The 22,798-nt window shown below is 38.5% G+C and overlaps 1 protein-coding gene across 5 annotated transcripts in view; it reads left to right on the forward strand.

Moving 5' to 3' along the window:
- The first annotated feature begins 7,491 nt into the window (after nt 1–7,491).
- Nucleotides 7,492–22,798, forward strand: part of TENT2 (terminal nucleotidyltransferase 2) — a 36,821-nt gene continuing 21,514 nt past the window's right edge. For 3 of the 5 annotated variants that reach the window (XM_065661848.1, XM_065661851.1, XM_065661853.1), the window contains exons 1-9: nt 7,492–7,577; nt 9,090–9,286; nt 9,898–10,014; nt 12,395–12,644; nt 13,634–13,748; nt 13,865–13,956; nt 14,711–14,777; nt 17,289–17,358; nt 22,662–22,738. In XM_065661848.1, coding sequence (XP_065517920.1) covers nt 9,132–9,286; nt 9,898–10,014; nt 12,395–12,644; nt 13,634–13,748; nt 13,865–13,956; nt 14,711–14,777; nt 17,289–17,358; nt 22,662–22,738 — 943 coding nt within the window. In that variant the 5' untranslated portion in view covers nt 7,492–7,577; nt 9,090–9,131. The remainder of the gene's footprint in view (nt 7,578–9,089; nt 9,287–9,897; nt 10,015–12,394; nt 12,645–13,633; nt 13,749–13,864; nt 13,957–14,710; nt 14,778–17,288; nt 17,359–22,661; nt 22,739–22,798) is intronic. The other 2 variants (XM_065661852.1, XM_065661850.1) reach the window with 2 other exon arrangements.

Genomic DNA, 22,798 nt, shown 5'->3' on the forward strand with positions numbered 1-22,798 from the left:
GCATCCTTTTATTTATACTATTTTTATTATAAAATTCCAAACTTTAATGAACATACTGGAAATTAGAGTTGCAAGTACGCTCTCTCCTGAAACAGAGTCTCCCAGACATCATAAAACTTGCTGTCAGGAACAGAGGAGCAATGTATCATACAATTTGCTATAGCTTTGAAGACACTATGCTACAGATGTTAGCTTTCTGCCAGGTCTTTTGACTTGAGGCTCCCAATGTCCAGCATCTGGGCACTCCTTGCATGTCAATTGATCCATTGGCTAATTAAAAGAAGACAAAACTTCATATATATCTGCCCCTCTAGCAGGCAGATACAGGAATTCTGAACTGGGCCAGAAAATTTTCAGGTTTGTAGCCCAATGTAAAGTTTGCAGATGCTTCATACCACTCACCATACTTTTGGGAAGGAAACTGGGGTAGAAGGAGCAAGAGCTATGTCCTGTAAAGTACAAGATTAAGTACTGGAGGGAACAATGCACATTTGTAAAGCACTGATTCTTTATTTTCACACTTTGCTGAAGAAGTGTACCATAAGCCTTGTTTAAAGTCCTGTGTTTTCTAAGATTTCTAAGATTTTGCTCTTCTTGTGATGATACTCTGTAATGTGATGACCACGCTGTGCTCAGAAAAAGCACCTTTTAATACCTTGGCCAGTAAGTTATCCATAATATTCTTTTCTAGATACACATGATATAGTCGCCTTAATATTAGAGTGCAAGATACAGTCAGCTGCATTCAGTATAATTAGAATTCACATAATAAAAGGACATCAATACAAAGTTGTATAACGAGGAAGTAATTAAAACCATAGCATACTACTACTACCTAAAGGTGTAGAGTTAAAGCTTCCATGGCAACTTTAACATTGCATTTCTTGCATTTTGTGATTGCAAAAGCTCAGCTTTAGTGTTGCTTTAATACAGTATTTTACGCTAAATACTTTTACCAATAGAAAGATTATTTTGAAACCTGTAATTTCTAGGGCTCCTAACACTAACCCAGTTTGTGCAGCAACATTATAAATTATTCAGAAGAAACACTACTAAATTATAGCTCACCACAAAATCTCAACTTGCCTCAAGCTGGTGTGATGTATTATGGATACGTGGTAGCCTCTTCACAGATAAGATCCTAGCAAGTTCCCTTTGGAGCCCTGTTTCATTTCTTCTGCTAAACTGGCTGAGAAACTATATGGCCTGAAAAATGCCACATTAAAACTCAAGGCAAGAGGAATATGTCTGCAAATGTAAAACAGGAAAAAAAAAACTTATTAAAATTACAACTCATTTAAGAACCAAGTGTACTTGGAAAAATGCTGGTTGTGAGGAAAAGTAATGCTGTGGACTATTGATGCATTAGACAGAATTGTTCCAGTCTCGAACCTGCAACTTTTGATTAGACTTGGTAACTAAAAATGCATTTTGAAATGAAAGTCACTTTTGTAGCTTACATAAATGCTAGCACCTTGAGAGAGCGGGGCCTGGGTTTTCAAAGCCAAAGCACATAGTTTCCATTCTTCTTAGGCTGCTTTACTTAAATGCTGAGTAAAAACTGTCTTCAGTTATTCCTATTGTAAGGATTTGTAGAAAACATTGAAGAAAACACTTTTACACATATTTTGAAGTTTAAGGTCATCTTTAAACTTAACAAAAATGTTCGGATTTCTTGATTAAAAACTCTTAAACGCTAGTACATTTTATTTCAGAGTTTTTATGGTACATGAAAATGGCCCTTGTTCTGCTAAATGTCTTTGAAATTTGGCAAACTTTACAATAGCTTTTGTGTAAGGAGACTTGTAATACCCAGAATAGTAATATCTTGAGTAATCTGCTCCAGGGAGATAAGATTAAGGAATTTCTTAGTTGACAGGCACACATCTTTGCCAGCAAAGCCACTACTTAAATACTTAATGCTCAGGAACTGAGGTATCAGGCAAACCCTTAAAAATCTTTACTGACTCATTTAGGACTCAGGGAACTTGAATATCCCCCCAGTGGATTAAAACAAAACCAGTGTTGTAAACTTGTGCAGCATTAACTGACATCATCCACTGTTTCCAAACAAAATTCATGACCCTTATATTTATTTTAGAAGTTTTCTTTATTCACACAAAAGCGAAAGTACTAAAATGTAGTAAGACCCAGAACTCAGACCTTCTTTTAAAAAAAGTTGTATTTAAAGGAGTTTAATTACGAAATTTACAAAACCGAAAGCACTGAAGTAATAAAATTACTAGCAAATATACTCATTAACCTAGTCAGTGCTCATTTATCACAACAGCCTTAATTCTCATAAAAAATAAATAGTGTATTTTCAGTAATCCAAAATTGCACAGTAAAAACAACCCATCTGAAAAAAGATGGAGGGATCATTCATATGTAGACAAGGGGTTTTAGATCATCCTAAATAAAGATAACTGCAAACATATTTTTTGCTATAAATCAGCACAGTAGATTTACAAAATCTGTATTTTATAATTTTGTCAGAATTTCATAGATACAAAATATATGTTTGCATTGTTACTTAACATTTTCATATCAATGCCTATGATGCACTAATTATATTTCATAAATTATGTAGTTTCTCATATGTGTACATATATAAAATTAGCATTGTACTTAGCAAATATACCAACTGATCTCTCTCTTAAAAAGCTCTAAAGCAAGCTTGTAAAGGCATACATGAACATCACTGAACCTGGCTGAACGTGGAACATCAGAATTAGGATGCTGCAAAAATACTGCATTTGTTCAATTAAGAAAATTAATTTTTCCGTCAGTATTTACTTGCTAAACTTTCGAATCTTGCGTTTAATGCAGTGGATATTTACAGGGACACCTGCCAACCTTCAACAATTTATTTGTTCCTTTTTAATATTGTTTCATAATGTACATCTAATTTAAGTTATTTGTATTATTACTAAAATATTGTATTGTTTTCCTGAGAAAAGGCTGCTTTTTGCCTGGTACATAGAATTTAGTTTAGACCTAAGTCTCTGGTTTGGCTTCAATCCCAGAATATCCTGATTTCTAAACAAGCTGCAAAGCATGTCAAATAGGCATCATGATTAAAAAGCTGCAGTCTTCACTGTGGATTTTGCACCATATTAATCCCTGTTATAACTCCATTTATTTCACTGGAGTTACATTTCTTATTTTAATATACTTGCCATGTTTGGTCTCAGTACAAAATAAGAAAATGGCATACTTAAAATGAAGCACTGTACTGACAGAATTTCATTATTTCAGATCCGGTGCTGGAGACTAATAACAGCATAAATGATCATATATTACAGCTGGTTGTGAAACTGTTTCAAGTGAGTTCAGTAATTTTCCAGTAGAGAAAGGATGAATCTGTGAGTCCATGTGTTTAATCACTCTTAATCAGGTAACACTTTTAAAAGCAGCAATATCAAATGCTCTTCCGTAAGTCTGTTTGCTATGGCAAAGCACATTCTAAACATACACCTATCACTGTTCCCAGAGGCCTTCTCTGGTGTCAAGAGACAGAGAAAAAAACTGTAGGCTTTTTTTAAGATTAGATGAATGTTTCCACACAGGCGCTGGAGTTTTCCTTCATTTTTCCTCCTTGAACTATTGAACATTGAGGTGCTTTGACCAAAATTTCCAGCACTGTTTACTTTCAGACAGCAACTATACCTTAAGAACTTTAATTCTGAAAGTTTCCATAAAATCGCAAATAGCACCGAACAAGAACTTCTGTGTTGCATGATTGTTTCCATCCTATGAGAGAGATTGCAGCTGGTTTCTCAGAGACCTCTTGGAAGTCACATTCTTTTCTATCTGTCAGAATTAAATATTGTTTATAGAGGCTGAATTCAGCCCCTGCTTCCATTACAGATTGTAAATTTCTTTCATTGATCATTTGGTTCCTTTGTTGTTGCCTCAATAAATTAGTTTTACCAACTGTTTTGTTACAATAAACACACAATTTTTATTCTAAACCAGTATTTCTCTTTGGAGGCAGAAACACAATACCAGTCCTAAACATAGTTTGTTTTTTGTTTTTTGTTTTGGGTTTTGGTTTCGTTTTTTTTTTTTTTTGGGGGGGGGGGTGCGGCGGGGGGTAGAATCTGGTGGAGTCTCTAGTGCTAGGTCTCCAATTCCTTGCTGTACACTTGCTGAGTATCTTTTGACCAGTGGTCTGATTCTTTGCTTTCATGACTAAAACCATAAGTAAGGCTTTGCAAGTCTTTCCTGACAGAAGGGAATCTAACCTGTTAACTTTGCAAGATCGCAGTCAGGGTCAGGAAGTAAGAAGGCACATACTGGAAAATAAAAACCAAAACAGAACAGCTCTCAGCACATCAAAGCACAGCGATTTGTCTCAGAAGGCTGTCATGGATTTGTAATGTGTCAGGTTATTTCAGGTGCCTCGCTGAAATGCACAGCTATTTTGACAAGTGGTTGCAGGTAAAACACGGAGAATAAGTCCGGAAGAGTGAACAGTCTGCCAAAAAAACCCCACAGTTAGATTTAGCTCTAGGTTAAAGCAGTAACAAAATACCAGGGTGCCTTGTGCCAAGGAATGGAGGAAAAGGATACAAGTTAAAACACAGCAACACAAGTTACTTTAATCAGGTAAATGTGGGAATCGCCTGGAGACGAGCTCATCAGATGATGACCAACAAGTCTCGTTTATTGCTAAGCAGATGGATACTTATAGACCTTGCTTGCACGTTTATAGTTTGGTTACAGAGAGATCCTTGGCTTATAGCTTTTACATGTTACAAGATCATTGGTTTGTAGCTTCTACATTTTTGCAGCTACACCGTGCACCCCCCCACCATCCTCCTTCTCATGCACTTATCACTTAGTGGCCTTGGCTGTGATTGGTCATAGTATGTTGCTGTTTGCCGGTGTCCTTCAGTTCCTCATTATCTGGCGTGAGAGGTTTGCACCATGTTCTACACAGATGTCTTGTTTCAGCTCGTTGATGGGAACGTGACCTTTTGACCTTTTTCGACAAGCCAATCCTCCACAGGTAAACACACTGCTATTTTTTTTTCTTTTCACTGTATAAAAAAATATTGATGCTTAATACACTCTATAAACATTGCCTGCTACCAGGTATATCGACTGTATTAGGCTGCATTTATTGTAGGCCCATGGTAAATGCGAGAAACCTTGAAAAATTACATATTATTGGTTAATGGCTAGATTATGGCAAGAAAAGTGGCAAATGGTATGGAGAACACCATGAGAATGGGCCAAACTGAGAACTCCAGCTACCAGGAGTTGCATCACTGGCTTTTAATAGGTAAGACACAAATTTCTGCCTTGAGCAGAAACTGGGCTGAGTTCCACATGAAAACTGGAGTCCTTCATAACTGGGCACTGATAGGATTCTCATGAAACTAAAGACCTATTCATCCTCTGTGCAAGCTCTCTTGGGATTGAATTCCTTCACAGGGAAGAGCTCTTCCTTCATCCCAGTACTTCTCATTTAAATTTGCTATCCACGCCCCACAAGCAACTCACAGTGGACTTTTAAACATTTGTAAATCATATCCATTACCCTAGCCCTAGTTGTAGCTGTGCACTGACCACAGATCACAGCCAAGATGGAAAAGTTCTCGGGAGAATTCTTTGTTATGCACAAACTTGCCTTTGGTAGCCCTTCTGCAGTCTGACTACAACAGGACCCTTCAGCTTTGTCTCTCTTCTAACCCCTGAAGTGGCCATGTAGCCCTTAAGCCCAGAGAACCCAAACTGTGGCACAGATGAAAAATGTCTCAGGAAATAATGGGATTGGCAGCCCATGACTCCCTGTGGCAGCCTGTCTGCAGCCCCTTTTCACCTAGATCCCTAGGCTTTGTCTCTTTGAACCTTAATGCTAGAAGTCCATGGAGCTTTAACACCAGACAGCCCCAAATATGCCACAGATCAAAAAATCCCCAGAGATCTCGTCCTGCAGCCCATACCTTCCCTCAACAGTCGCAATCAGTTAGACCCTTAGCAACCCTCCTTTCCTCACCTTAAATGTGCTCATGAGCATAACCCCAAGTAAACCCAAACAAGGTCCTGGCTGAAGTTTTCCAGGGTAATTCTTATGCAGACCAAACTGTCCCCAGGCAGCCCCTTCAAGACAGTTCCCTAGGAACTATCTCTCTTCTAATCCTAAAATTGCTCAGAACCCATTCTCTGCAGCCCAAACCTTCCTTTGACAGTTTCTCTTACAATCCCACTCCACCTAGACCCCTAGGCTTTCTCTCTCGAGCTCAAACCCAACCCTTAACCTAAGCCATGTCTTGGGACCTCAAATAAATAAAAAATGAATAATACTAAAATAACAATAAAAAAGGCTGAGATAAAGAACTATTAAGAGAAACTTGTTTGTAGCTAAACATACCTTCAGCACTACCTTTTTAGCTTCACTCCATATATGCCACCAGGGTTTGTCTCTCAAATATAATGATAACCATAGCCATGGGCTGACCCTTGTACAAGGATCCCAAGCCATGGCCAAGATGAGAAAGTTCTGAGAGAAGAATTCTTTTTGCAACCCAAACCTTTCCTCGCCAGTCCATCTGCAGCCCTGCTCTTCCTGGGTCCCTGTGCTTGTCTCTCTTGCTTATCGATTCAGTTTATCTATGGGTGGCCAGAGCCTTAAGCATGATGACTTGGCCTGCGCTCAGCAAGCCCTGAAGTCAAGATCTGAGGTGAGCGTGACCCAGTTTACACCCTCCCTCTCAAAGAGGGAAGCTTCAACAGCGTGTCAGTATGTGCACAGGCTCATTTCACCACCTGCTGCGTACCAAGAGTTCACTTAAGGGAATTGTCGTTCTCCAGAGGGGGGAATCAAATCCTGATTTGGCTTTTACCTTCTGCATTCTGGATCTGTCAAGGTGTAAGCATTTTAGCCCATTCACGACTCAGGGTTTATCCCAGCACACCTACAATCTCTGGCGGCCATTCTTAACTTTTATTCAAATTATCTTTTACAATATTAAAATTCTTTTATCATATTTACACTGTTTATTCAGTATTAGCTTTCTGACACACGTCTGAAGAGTAGCTCGGTACAAGCGGACAGGAACTTTACAAAGCAACACACCCAGACTATCGGCCGTAGCCAGAACGGGTGGTCAGCGAGGCACTGTAACCTCGACACGGTGAAGCCGCCAGAGCTTGCGCAGACAAGCCAGTTCCGAGCTATGACAGCTGGGACAGAGGACACACAAGCCGTGAGCCCGGGCTTTCGGTTCCACCCTTACAGGGACGCGACAGAGAATCCGCCCCTCACAAGAGCCGGTCGGTGTCTCCGCAGGACCGGGGCGGCCGCTGCCCCGCCTCACAGCCCGGCACCATGTCCGTGCGCCGCTGGTGGTCCGCCGTGCCGCCAGGGGGAGCGAGCGCGGCCAGCGGCGGTGTGGCGCGGGATGGAGCGGAGCGGAGAGGGCACTTCCTGGCGGCGGCTGCATATCCGGGTTAGCGAGCTGCGCGCAGTCGCAGTTGTCTTCGCCTGTTCTGGCTGGCGCTGTCGTGGAGGGGTGGTGGTTGGGGTTGGGGTGTTTCGATGTCGCCTTCCTCCGTCGTACCACGGCGTAAGTTTCCCGGCGCTGCGCGGGGGTGCCCTGTTGCTGTGGGGAGTGGTGCCGGGGGGTTGGAACTCGAGGGCTGGAGGGTGGCTGCGGACGCCTCTGGCGGGGACCGGAGCCGTCGGGCGCTGAGGCTGGAGGCGCTGACGGAGCTCCGGCCCCTGAGGGAGCGGCGAGCGCTCTTGGGCTTGACTGCACGGAAGGGTACCGGCGTTCACTTGTGTGCTTCCTTGGAAAGTCTGCGTTTATTTGGAAGCAGACCCCACTACGACGGGCGTGCCTGAATTGTAGCGTTTGTAGAACTTTGTGGGAAGCCTGGGAGGTTCTGCCCAGGTAACCTCTGCCGGGGGGCGCTGTGAATGCCGCTACGCTACTGCGGGACAGCAGCGTTACTACACTGTTTTGGTTTAGGTTTGGGAAGGTAACGCCTCCTATCTGGTGTTTGCAGCTTCAAAGACTAAAACGAACGTGTTACTTCTGTAATTCAGTCTTGAATTCTGGTGCATGGTTGTGTTACTGATTAGCTACCTCCATAAGCTGCTTATGTGTGTGATGTTGAGAGTGCCAGGGCAGCCTAGAGGTCAGTGGGGTGTGTTAATAGTTGTTACATTGTGTCGCTAGTAGAAATGTCATAAAGTTCGGTTTCTATTCTTCAGCAAAATTGAAAGTAAACATCCCCAAAATAACTTTCATTAATACATAATACTTCCCTGCTCCCCCTTTCTCCTGCTTCACCCAACCCCAGCAAAAAAACCCAAAACAAACAAACCCCCCCCCACAAACACAAAACAAACAACAACAAAAAAAAGAGAAACAAAAAAATAAACAACAAACAAAATAAACAAACAAAAAAAAAAAACCACGAAAACCAAACAGCAAAACACAGCCAAAACTGAAAGCATTAGTCTTGACAGGTTTTTCTGGAGCTAGTACAGTAGTGTCCATGTAGGTAGTACTAGGTCTTTAGTAGTGCGGGAACGAGGTAAAACCTGAGCAAATAAACGCCTTGGTATTTATCTGCCAGTGTCCCATTGTAATGCTGCCTGCATCTTCTTTGCAGGACTCTTACCTAAGAGTTAAAGCATACTCTTAAGTAAGAGTATGTGCTTATTTAAGCATATTCATGTTCTTATGGTGTAGCCCAGTGTTTATTTCTGTGTATTGTGAATCTCATTGTGGAATGTTTGAAGTTAGAAACATATACTACTGCAATGTGTTATATTTCCTTGAGATGAAAACTCTTGTGTCATGTAATTTTTCTAAAATTAAAATGGAGGGGAGCAAATAATAATTCACTTTTAAACATAAAGTACATAGTACTTGTAAAACGTAAGAGCAGATAGTATTTTTAGTGTCCTGTCCAGAATGGAAAAAAAACTAGCCTACAATTACAATTCTTTCAGCAATCTCTGAATATATATCCTATATTATTTAGATTTTTAAACCAAGTGTTTAGAAAGTAACTAGTATTTCTTGTTGGCTAATTTCTTTTTATTTCTTTTTTTCCCCTTCTTTAAGTGTAGGTAAAAAGATACATGTGCACTTCAAGTAGAAAGGAGCATGTTCCCAAATCACTCCAACTTGGGTTGTCCACCCTTCCCTCCAAAACATCAACAACAGAGTAATTTCCTCGATAAGGTTCCTCTGAATATGCTACCCACTCTTGGCTCTCAGCAGCATCTTACTGAGACTCAGTTTAATTTTCGGAATGCAGTGTAAGTACAGTAAAGTTTTGATACGTATTGGCTTCAGACTGTCTTTTGAAAGAAATATTACTGTTTACGAAGCATGTTTTTCACTGGCTTTAACATTAATCTGCATTCAACTTTAAAATATAGGAAGGTGTCATGTAAAATAGAGCTACGTAATTTCTGTTGGTGACCTGCAAGTTTTAATGCTCTCTTGCATTGTGCATAATGCATGAAATGCCATTGCACTGGTTAGAGTTAATAATCCATGCTTTGGTTTTAAACATCTTCAATTGTATTTGTTTACCCGGGGAAACAGGGAGGAGGTGAGAAAGGGCTAGACTTGAAGATACTATAGTCTTCTTTAAGGTCTTAACAGTACCTTATGTTAATTTGTTTGCTAACCTCTTCTTAACACTTGTGCTGTGAAGAATGACCTTCTTTTTTTTTTTTTTAATGAAATATATATACTGAAGTATCTCTTTGTTTGAATAGAAAAGACAGATGTACTGCTTCGAATTCAAAAAATAAATAAATAACAGGACTTGCTGAGTTTAACATTCACTTAAGAAAAACTACCAACCCATAAAAAGCACCTTAGTTATATGAATAATTGTTACTGACTGTAATATTTTCAGGGCTGTTTTGAGTGGTAACCTTGCAAGTACTCGAGATGCTACCCTGCAGCCCGCAGCTTATGTAAGTGGCAGTCCAGTAAATGTGTCTGATGCCCCCATGTCATTCCGAGGAAGAAAGTAAGTTCTTTGTGTGATTAATTCCAGTTGTAATGTGCCCTTAGTGAAGCTCATCTCTTCTCAATTTCTCGTGCAACTTGCATGTTGTTAGAAATTGCAATACTGAATGGTTTTTTTGATGGGCCATGTCATGGCCCTTCAAAGCATTCACGTACCTGCTTTTGAGAATTTTGATATTAAATGTCTTAGTAATGTTTTTCTTTCCCAACAGCTGTAGCCTTACAGAATTGTAATTTTTGTGTTTTATTTTAATACTATAATAGACCGTAGTCTGTATGTGTTAGCAAATTGAGTGTTGTCTTCCTGTTAATTTGTCAGGTTAAGAGTAAGAGTGCACCTTCAATATTTTGTGGAAATTGTGATGTTTTTCTGGACACTAGGTACACTAGATGTTTCTCCTGATTGTCTGAATTGTGGGGGTTTTTTTGTTTGTTTGGGATTTTTTTTCCAAAATACCAAGTCCTAAATTCAAGTCATATGTAAGTTCCTTTTAAAAAGAAGAATTTTATGGAGTCGTATTTTTTCTGCTTTTTGAAAAACTAAACTTACTTGAATTTACATATCTTCCTTTGTTACTTTAGTTACAGCAGAGGAATTTGAGGTGAATGCACAGTTTTACTTTTAACATTCTAGAAAAAATAAAAATCGTTTCTTATCAGTTCAGAAATAGTAGCTGATATGTGTTTGTAGGGATTTTCTCTTGACCAGTCTGGCTTATGGAAAGTTATGCTGTGTTAGGAGATTTGCAGTCAGTTAGTGAATCCTTAGATCTTGAGTGGACTCTTAAGATATTTTTGGTGAACATGAGTTCATGCAAGTTGTTCTCAGTCAAAACAGGTTGAAACATTGTTATGTCTTGATTTAATGTTACCTACCCACAATCTTAAAAGAACTCATAATGTATTGTTATCCGAAATTCTCTTAGATTTGAAAACTGAAATGATGACTTGAGGTCTCTTCAGTTAAATTGATGAAAACAGTTAAATGCCGTCTTTCCAGGTCCCCAAACTACTTTGATGCTGGCTTTTCTAACTACAAGAAATGACCATAATTTTATTCACACTTAATTCATTGATACATATGAATATTTGTTTTCATGCTTTTTTAATTGGAAAAATGGGTGAGTACCCACATACAGGTTTAACTTTGTGATATTTGATGTATAAACAAAACACAGAATCATAGAATAGTTAGGTTTGGAAAGGACCTCAAGATCATCAAGTTCCAACCCCCCTGCCATGGGCAGGGACATCTCACTAAACCATGCCACCTAAGGCTCTGTCCGACCTGGCCTTGGACACTGCCAGGGATGGAGCATTCACAACTTCCCTGGGCAACCCATTCCAGTGCCTCACCACCCTAACAGGAAAGAATTTCCTCCTTATATCCCATCTAAACTTCCCCCGTTTAAGTTTTAACCCGTTCCCCCTTGTCCTGTCACTACAGTCTCTAATGAAGAGTCCCTCCCCAGCATCCCTATAGGCCCCCTTCAGACACTGGAAGGCTGCTATGAGGTCTCCACGCAGCCTTCTCTTCTCCAGGCTGAACAGCCCCAACTTTCTCAGCCTGTCTTCATATGGGAGGTGCTCCAGTCCCCTAATGAATGTCCTCTCTTATTCGTACTGTGGATGTGCCACAGTATTGAACACTGGCTGGCTTTCTGTACAAATTCTTAATGAAGAGTTCGGATGCCAGGGGGTTGTCTGTGAGATCACTTCAAATATAGCTCTTCAAGTGTATTTGAATTCTGTGAGAAATTACTTAATAAGGAGATACAGATTGCTCTCTGGAAATGAGACGTGATGTTTATAACTGTGTTGCTTAATACAATCATTAATTTGATTTGTCAAATAACTGTTTCTTTTTTGCCCAGATTACACAGTTAACTGTCTGTACAATCTTAGAAACAGACAAATGCTGCATTTTGAATGGCTATTGCGATGTTTCTGTGCCTCCCCTCCCCACTACTGAATTTATTTTATTCATCACTGGGCATTCAGAACTCAAAAAACTTCTCAACTGCAGTTGCATTGATTTAAAACAAAAGTACCCTTACATAGTCTGTGCATATCTTTGACAAGAAAAAAAAAAAGTATGTTGTCAGTGAAATAGTATGACGAACTTTTGCAGTTGTGGGTTCTTTCTTCCCATACCACATTTATTTCATCTAATGTCTAGGATGAGCATGCCTTTTGTTCTGTAGATTACTTGCTTTTAATAGTCATGCAATTAAGCAGTGGTGTTTTTAGTTTGTAGCAACTGTCTTTTAATCATAACTTGGAACTTGCAAACTAGAGGAATTACTGTGTCCCCCTTTTGTGTTTTTATTTGGGGGTATTTAGTTTGGTTTGCATTTGGTTTTTGTTTGTTTGCTTTTTAGGAGACTAAGTGAACAAAGTGTTCAGTATAATGTCAAGCGGCACCGATCGCATTCACATCATTCTGAAACGGCTGTAGTTAACCAAGCAGTGCTTTTACCAGAAGAACGTAGATACTCTTTTCCAGGATCAGTTCAATCTCCACTCTTCCGTGCACATCACATCCCAGATTTAACTGGATGTGTACCTCTGGTTCGATATACTTTGTTTCCAGAACCTACAGAAACCACTCTCCCTGTGGCCAAAGATAAGGTAGTATCTTTGTATGTCTGTGCATTACACCTGCCTTCTGAGTAGGCAGGGTTCAATATCTATGAGGATTATCAGTAAACATGGCTGCCACTATGGTACTGTGTGGCATTCCTGTGTGCTTGGGTTTGGAGCATATTTTGGGGGTAGGGGATTGTTTAGTTTCAATACTAATATCAGGAAACCCGTATGTCTGCTCCAAGAAGTAGAAATTGGAGGAAAGGTCCATTTGTCACCTGATGGGGGGTAGTGAGAATACTGATGAAAAAAGGCCACCCTAGTAATGTCAGAGAAGCCTGTTTTGAGTAAATAGGATATTGGGCCTGTAAAGATGTTTTGTGCCTCTCATCAGGAGATACAAGTTACTATTTTAGCTATGCTGTAATAGAAAAGAGAATGTCTTATTTAGGTGGACAGTGGAGTTGCTACTGTGATTTTTGTTCTTTTTTTAGTTAAAAAAAAAACCCAAAACGTGGCTCGTCAGTCTTCATACTTCTGCACCAATGTGACAGATTTTTTTTTTTAGTATAAAATGCCTGTTGATCATAGAATATAAGTCGTGAAAGAGAAACAATTGATATCTCCTTCCACCAAAGATCTGACTTCTACCACATCTTCAGTAGTTTCTGTGGGATTAAAAAAAAAAAGCTAATCAGTTTTAATATTTATTTTTCTCCTTGTTGCTTGTAGGCAAACTGTTGATGTTAAAGCCATGAGATACTGCTTATTCCTTGAAAGGCTGCAGATGTTAATAATGCAGAAAATACTTTATGTGGGTAGACAATTTATAACAGATTGAGGAAATTTAAATTTAAAAACTTTGCAGGAATTTCTTTTGGGGAGTTGTTCAATATGAATTCCAGCGCAGTTTAACTCTAGACAATGTAATAGGTCATGCAAAATACAGTCTTCTGTATTTCATGTAATTACATCTCTGTCAGGAAAGGATGTTCATTTTTCTGTGTCTTTACTTTTTGAATATGTGTATCTAGTTAAGTCGGCAGGTTTTGGAGTTATTTCAAGCATGTCAACAACAAACCAGTGATTTGCACAAAAAGGAGGTCTGCAGAGCACAACTCCAGACAGAAATTCAGCGACTTTTTCCACGTATGTTTTGAATTTGGTTACTATCAATTTGAATGTTCTTTAGGTTTGTGGTTCTTCCTTCTTCTTGAACTATGATGCATCACATCAGTTTTTATTCTGTGATTCCTCTATTACAGACAGCAGACTCTTTTTGGTTGGGTCCTCCCTGAATGGGTTTGGGACTCATACCAGTGATGGTGACTTGTGCCTCGTGGTTAAAGAAGAACCAGTAAGTAATATAAAACATAAATAAAGTATCTTTTTAAAATACCTGTGCTTTTATAAGGCTGGATTCTAAAATGTGAAACAATGCTCATATCCTTTTGATTATTTTTGCATTTATAATACCTATGAACTGTGGGACAGATAATGTTGCAGATATGAATTTAACCCTATAAACCCTTTAGGCCAACACAACATTAAAAAATAAGCATTACATTTGCTCTGTAAGTGGAAAACACAGCAAAACAGGGAAGTAAGTTGCCTAGAATCATGAAGAGAATTTAGAGAATGCTGCCTCAGATGCAGGATAAACTTCTTGTGTTTTTTTGTTTCATTGTTTAGATTCATAGTAATTTTAGTGAGCAGGCATAAGTACAAATTTGATATACAAAATATCTGAACTGTTTTTGAGTGGAAATGTTTGAGTTGAGTTTATGTTGAGGAAAAGATGTAACAAAAAATCTAAAGCATAATTTTGAAAGAATGGAAGTATCATTGTAAAGGAAGGAGAGGACACTTTTCTGTAAGTGGGGCTATGTTTTCATAAAATCCTGTGATTTGTGAATGTCTCATAGTAGCTTTGCATATTGAATGCGAATTGTTCTCTGTGGTGTTTGCCACACTAAAGGTATATGTAGGCTATGGAATGTTTTGGTATACATGCTGATGTCTTACTCGGAATTAATTTTATTTGAAAAGTAAAGTGTGATTACTTGGAACATTTAAATGAGAGATACTGTAATTTTAATATCATGTTCTAGGTAAATCAGAAGACTGAAGCAAGAAACATACTCAGCTTAGTCCAAAAGCTCTTCAGTACTAGTCTTTGTAAGTTCCTGGCTACAGTGAGGTGGTAAGATCACTGGCAATTCTGAAAGAGATACTGATGCACAGTTGTAACTAATGTATGTAATTGAATCTTATCTAGCTTCTAATCACAGTATTGTTTGGAGAAAAGCTATAAATGTTTAGTAATGCTACCTATCTTGGTGCTGATCGATAGTAATCAAAAAAATGTAACAGTTGCCTTGCAAACTAGCGGACTTCAAGAATGGATAGCATCTAAAATGACTGTTGAATTGTGGACCCTGGTGGAATGGGAGGGCATGAGCAGAGAAGTAGGTTTCTGTTAGGAACACCTCTGTCAGTGAACTCCTTTGCTTCTTTAGATTGCAATGCTTTCCTGGGAACAATGCTCTTAAGAATTTTTAAAATGTCACTCAGAGCAGACTCTGTAGAATTGAGGAGGGTGGGAGATAGGGGACCTTGATACCAGTGAAATAATTAACATAGCTGCCTACTGAAGAAAATACTAAATGTTGACAGTACCAGTGCATATAAGCAAAACAGGTTAATTCATAATTCTTTTAAGTTCTTGTTTGGGGCAGTTCCTGAATTAAATGTGAATACATTAACTTCAAAGCAGCTTTTATGCCATCCTTGTGGAATTAGAAAAGGCCCTGTCATTTATGGCTATAAGTGACTGCCCTCCCCTTACTTCTCAGACTTGTGGTATGTTCTTTAATGCGACTCCTTAGATTGCTGTTCTGAACTATCCTGCAATGGTAAAAGGAATGGACAAACAATAAGTTTAAATGCAGACTTCAGAATTTCTTTAGTGGCAGATGTGCATACCTGGATCTCTGCAGCTTGCTTGGAGAGACTTGACAGATCTGGTATAGAATGGGTAGCTGATACTTAATGGCTTATTGCTGTTGTATATTGATGTTTACATTAGGAAGCCCAGAACTTAGTCTGGGTTAGCCTAGGATATATGTCATTCTGGTGCTTTCTGAGAAGTACAGTGATAAAATAGTTGTGTTTTCAGTAATCAGAAAGAGAGCATCTACATAAGCTTACTTGTTTTCCAAGAGGCTGTATTCTGCAACAGCTCTTTAGACAAAATCAAGTTTGTTTGCTGGGGAATATGAGTATTGGAAAGACATGTTCATGTGTGAGTGATCCCTGAAGGTTTTTTGTTTGTGCCATTGCTCATTTCTAATGCTTTTTTTGATAATTATCTGTTTCTTGCAAGTGGCTTTGGTCAGTTTCGTTTAATCTAAATGTTGTTTGAAAGTAAGGCAGGGCAAAACACTGCTGATATTACTGCTCTTGTCAGACTGTCCTAGTTCTGGGTATGTAGATCCAGAACCTCTTGCATCATCTCTTCATAATCTTAACATGGGCATGATTTCTTACATCTAGCTGTCTGTCAGTGTGTTTGTGTATAGGTGCTCTGTGAACATAGCTTACAGATGTTATCTGAAAATGTTCACCTGATTCAAAAATGAAAGGTTTTGCTATATGGGTCTTTCCATTTGGATTTAGTTCATTTACAGACTGTATCTCGACTGTGCTAAGGTTCATGCCTTTTGCCCAAATTCATATGTGACCTACAGGCTCTGCTTTTCTTTGTCTTTTCCATTACTTTCTTGGGTGCATTTCTTATTCAGGATCGTGGGGACAACTAAATATACCCTGAGATATCATTAAGAATAGGGAAATTGTGGGTGATATGACTGACAGAACAGTTTCAGGGAGCTCAGTGCAAAGGTGTATTTGGTGGAACTGTATGACTGTCACACCTTAGTATGTTCGGGTGGGATGGTCTGGTGTTAAGCCTATGTGTCAGTAATGTGTAGATAATCACCTGAGATGCAGTCCTGTGATTGTATTATGTGTTTATTGCCTGTCCTATCACCATTAAAGCAAAAGGCAGATAAAGCTTATATTTGGAAAGTGTTTCAATTCAATAAGGTATGTATTTCTTGATATGTACTTTATAAGTCAGATAAACAGTTTTTTAAAGTAAGTTTTAAGCATAATCAATGCATAGTGAGGAAAGCTGTCTTCATTATTTATCAGTAAAATATATAATTCAACTGTAAGCAAACTAAGTACAATTAAAAATTATGTAGCTGATCATGTGCCCATTGCTATAATGTACAGCTGGGCCTAAGTCGCTGGCTCCCTTCTTTTTGAACCTTAATTGCAACTATTCAGGACTTCTGTTACAAGTACTGCTCAGTGAAGGCACTGTAGAGCTGCATCCCTTATGTTCAAATTTCTTGAATATGCTTCCCACAGAAAAATCTTCCACTTACATTTTTCTCTAATATTTAGTAATTATTTTTCCACACACATTTTCCTAGATTGTGTTTTTTCTGCAGTTGCTAAAGATTACTTAGTTTAGCACAACCCTTCTGAGAATATTTTTGCTAAATTTAATAAGCTACTATTTGCTAGAAATCAGTCAGTATGACTCCACTTTAGGATCTTTTTTTTTTTTAAGATCAACATCTTACTTGAAACTTAATTGCATATTTTTCCCCCTTCCAGCAGCCTACATTGAGAGACCTCAGCTGATTCGAGCAAAAGTGCCAATAGTGAGGTTCAGGGATAAAGTCAGGCAAGTATTCTGTTCAAAACAATTTTTTAGATTCTGATGTGGTGAAGTACCCTATATGTGTGCTGTCCGCATGAGCAAATCCACTGAAGTCATGGTTTGTTTATCTGTGTTGTGCTATAGTTGTTATATTGCAAATTTGTACACTTACCGTGCAGTGGCAGTCAGCTGACTTCCTTGGTGGTGTGAAATGCCTCACATGGTTGAGATGTTGTTAAGTTTGTGATGTGTATTAGTAGCAATACCTCACACTTTTATGGGTTATTTGTACACAGTTGCCAAAACAATGGTAGGAAGAGAACTGTTGTGAAAGGTAATTGTGCTACTTTGTAAACATAACTATTGATAGACTTAAGGACTAATTCACAGTGTTTACACACAACAGTAAACTGTAGTTTCTTGTGATGGTCTTCTTGATTGAAAAAAATGCGTATTTTAGAATAGTATATTCTAAAATACTATATATTCTAAATACTATATATTCTAATAGTATATTCTAAATACTAAATATTCTAATACTATATATTCTAAATACTATATATTCTAATAGTATATTCTAAATACTAAATATTCTAATACTATATATTCTAAATACTATATATTCTAATAGTATATTCTAAAATAGTATATTCTGCTGTCTTCTGGGGAGGTATTCTGCATTTAACAAAGTAGCATTGCATGTTCTGTTCAGTATGACTTTTTTTAGGAGGTGGGAGGAATTGAGAGAAGTGGATGTGTTGTATATTACTGTATTCATTGTATCTTCATTACAAAGACGTGAAAATGAGTAATCAAGAGGGATGTACTAGGACAGAGAACAACTTTATTTCTTATTGTATGTGGTAAAAGTATTTGACAAAGGAAAAAGTTGGGCAAAGCGCTGAAGTTGGTTGGAAGTGTGAGTGATGTTTAAATCTCCCTATATTTATGGGCTTAGATTTTATAAGGCTTACATGTATCACCTTCATGTAATAACATAGTTTGGCTATTCATTGTAAGTGGGAGTTTGAAGAACTCTCTTGTATCTGTCTCATCCTGTCTATATGCTTCTAAAATTTTGCAGCCCTATCTGTCTTTAAAAAACAAATAAGCCCACTTCTCTGACCTCTCTTTATAAAAGCATATCATAATATGCTTTAAGACGATACACCTTTATCAGGACAGAAGCCCTGGGCTGATATAACTGAAAGTGTCATGTTCACAATTCAGATTAATAAATATCATCTGTTTAAGCTTTTCTTGCATCTGAGATTATGTAACACTTGTTAGGATTTTTCTTTATGCTTTCAGTTACATCTGTTTCTGTATTTACTTCTGTATACTTGCTTACCTTTTAAAATTTGAATAATTTTTATCTTCTTTCTCATTTAATAATACAGATGTTGTTTTTCCCACACTTTCTGAAGCTACTGAACTTGTCAAGCCAAAGTTTGTATTATATAGTTATATATACTATGTAATGTGCACACTAAGTGGTAAATTCCTGGTACAAATACTGAATAAGTCGTGGGTTTGTAGCAATTTTAAGTTGGAGAATAAACTTTAAAAAGAAGCCTTAAGGATGGAAGTGGTTATTGCAGCTACCAGCCAGTCAGTTTCATGTCTATACCTGGAAAGGTGATGGAACAGGCTGCTCTGTAGGTCATCACCAAGCATGCAGAATAAAAAAAGCAAAAAAGGTCATCAGGAGTAGTCAGCAGGGGTTCACCAAGGGGAAATCTTGCTTGACCAGTCTAAGACTTCTAAGATGACATGGCAGGGTAGTTGACAAGGGGAGAGCAGCGGATGTTATCTGCCTTGACTTCAGGAAGGCTTTTGGCACTGTCTCCCATACATCCTCATAGGTAAGGTTAGGAAATGGGACTAGATAAATGAACAGTGAGGTGGATTGAGAGCTGGCTGAATGGCAGAGTTCGGAGGGTTGTGACCAGCAGAACAGAATCCAGTTGGAGGCCTGTAGTCAGTGGTGTTCCACAGGGATCAGTACTGGGTCCAGTTTATCAATGCCCTGAATTTTAGGTTGGTTTTTTTTTTCCTGATGATACAAAGCTGGGAGCAGTGGCTGATACACCTGGAGGCTGTGCTGCCGTTCAGCAGGACCTCGATGGGCTGGAGGATTGAGCAGGGAGAAACTTAATGAGGTTCAACAAGGGCAAGTGTAGGGCACTGCACCTGGGGAGGAAGAACCCCAAGGACCAGGACAGATGGGTGCTAACCTGCTGTAGAGCAGTTCAGCTGAGACGGACCTGGGAGTGTTGGTGCATGACAAGTTGACTATGAGCTGCCAGTGTGCCCCTGCAGCCAGGAGGGCCAAGTGTAACAGTGGGGTGCATGGGGAGGAGTGTGGCCAGCAGGTTGAAAGAGGTGACCCTCCCCCTCTGTTCGACCCTGGTGAGGCCACATCTGGAGTCCTGTGTCCAGTTCTGGGCTCCTCAGTACAAAACAGACAAGGAGCTACTGGAGAGAGTCCAGCGAAGGGCCACAGGGGTGATCAAGGCTCTGGAGCATCTCTCTTATGAGAAGAGACTGCAGGAGCTGGGCCTGTTTAGCTGAGAGGAGACTGAGAGGGGTTCTCCTTAATGCATATAGATACCTCAAAGGTGGGTGTCAGGAGGATGGTGCAAGGGTCTTTCAAGTGGTACCCAGTGACAGGACGAGGAACAATGGCCATAAACTAAACCACAGGTTTCACCTCAACACAAGGAAGAACTTCTTTACATTGAGGGTGGCAGAGCACTTGAACAGGCTGCCCAGGGAAGTTGTGGAGTCTCCATCTCTGGAGACATTCAAAACCCACCTGGATGTGTTCCTGTGTAACCTGCTTTAGGTGGCCCTGCCTTTGCATGGGGTTTGGGCTGCATGATCTCAGAGGTACTTCCCAACCCCAGCAATCTTTTTCTGCATTTGTAGTACATACTGTAGTCACTTGCAGAAAAAAAACAACAATAAAACCCAAACCAAACAAACAAAAAAATAAAAAAACCCTCAAAACCAAAAAAAAAACCCAAACCAACAAAAATCCAACCAGTAACAGTCATGATATTCATACACGTTATGGACAGGATTTAAAGAATTATTTCCTAGTAAATCAATGTATAATCTGCTTAAGCTAGGAACCACCCTTTACATTTTTTCAGAAGGAAAAAACCCACAGTACTATTCACCATCTGGTTTCCTGCATTGTTTTTCTTGAAGGGCGGAGCAGTGGGAAATGACATGACTTTGGGTTGAATTCTAGTATTTTGGGTTTTTTTGGGTGAAAGGGACTGTTGTTGGTTTGGAGTGGGTTGTTTTGTTGTTTTTTTTTTTTGGGGGGGGGTGGGGGGCATGTAGGTGTTGGTTTGGTTTGGTTGGTTTCTCCCCTACACCTCTTTCCAGTTATCTTTATGTTACTTAACCTGCCAGATCACCTGTGTTTTGTCTTGTTATGCAATTACCAGTCTCCTAATTTCTTACCGGCCTTTGTCTTTCACAGACTTATATATGTATGTGTGTATATATATACATGCATGTTTATTCCATTTTTCACAGTGGTTTTGAAAATGGGTTGGATATTCTGTACCCTAAGCTTGTTTTAGCCAAAACCAGAAACTAAATGTGACAAGTTCCCTGTAAAAGCCAGATTTGATGCCTGTCTGCTGGGAGAAGATGGTAGAATTCAATGGGTGGTGTCTCTGCATCTGGATCTAATGTGTTGCCGATGGTCCACATATTCCAGAAAATAGCCATTTCCCACTTGATTTAGTGAATGAGAAAGCATTCAGTTTGTGTTTGTTTTCCTTTTTCATCTTAAAGGGTTTTTTCTAGTGCTGTAACATAAGGAAGATCCATTGTACATAAAGACATATCTTGAATGCAGATTCTGCTGCCAGACAAGCCTTTGATTAATTAACAAGATTTCTGTACTACAGAGGATGCAAAAGCTGCTTCTTCTACCACATTTGATGTGCAGTTGACTTTTTTTTTCTCTCCTGTAATGCTTTTAGTAGAACTTGAGTCCCAACAGTATAAAATCTTCGCCCGCCATAATTGTAACGTCTATTAAATGTGCATATTAAAGTACAAAATAACTGCAGTGGAACTTGCTTAATCAGTATCTAGTAAATAGTAATCTCGTCAATTTGGGTTAATTGGAATTACACATGTAGCCTAATATTTTTCTTTATTATATTTGCACATACAACTAATATTCTTACTGGTGTTTATGCTTGTTTTTACAAATGTCAAACAGTAGCTCTAGGTTGTTTATTTCCTTTTCTATTATGTACTGTGCTCTTAAAAAAATCTAAAAGTCATGCTTGGTATTAATTCATGTTTAAAATTATGTAGTATTTTTTAATACAGATAACAACTTACTATATTTAATGGTATATATTTATTGGTATATATATTTATATATATATATTTATATATTTAATGGTATAAAAAACTTTCATGGGCATCAAATTAATATTTTGTCCAGTTTAATAAACTCAATACAATAATTCAAGACAATCTAAAGAAGTATTCAAACAAGCAGATGCTATGTGAATGAGGCTTGGATATATAAAATGGAAATAGCTGTACACTGCAAATAGCTAATTCTTTGTCAATAGCAGGCTACTCTTGTTGGGAGATGCGGTGTTGCTGTAGCTTTCTGACTATGAATTTAATATCTGTTTTTTTAGTATTGTGAGTCATTAAGCTCTAGATGTGGTATGAAAATCAAACTTACTGTGATATAAATAAAGCAGGGAATGTTTGTTTGCCTCTTTCTTACTTGCTGTTAACAGCATGAAACAGTTATGAAAACTGTTTTATCACAAAACATGCAGTGCTTACTAATAAACATCTTTAATTTTAAAGTACTTGCTGATTATCTCTGAAAATCATTGCAAAAAAGAGAGTCTTACTGTTTGACCTCTTCCAGTTCTCTGTCACAGTTCATCAGCATAGTTTTCTAAGCTAATACCTCAGAATCCTTCCTGGCTTCAAAACTTGTCCATAGTAAATCATGTAGTGCAAGTCTAGTTTGGAGGAAGATTTGTTAAGAATCAAAATTTGACATATTAAGTTATCCTAAGGTCTAAATTTGGATCTGTGTGTATTCTTACTGTAAATCAACAAGTATATTTTTTTTCTAACAATGGAATTCAAGTACTATAAACAAAAACAGAGTAGAAATCACAGCATCAAAACTCTGGAGACAGTTTCTAGAGTACCATCGTAAAGTTATATTCCTCCACCGCTATCACTAAGCAGGTAATAAATACTCTGAAATTTAATACCATGATATCTAATCCTTTTTGTTTTCTCCTTACCAACAGCTGTGTGGAGTTTGACTTGAATGTAAACAGTGTTGTGGGAATAAGAAATACATTCCTTCTAAGAACCTATGCATACAGTAAGTTTTTTATATATTTTCTTGTTTCTATACGTCTTGCTTTTTGAAATTATATTTTGG

Source organism: Lathamus discolor, chromosome Z (genome assembly GCF_037157495.1).
Source record: "Lathamus discolor isolate bLatDis1 chromosome Z, bLatDis1.hap1, whole genome shotgun sequence".
Taxonomy (NCBI): Eukaryota; Metazoa; Chordata; class Aves; order Psittaciformes; family Psittacidae; genus Lathamus; species Lathamus discolor.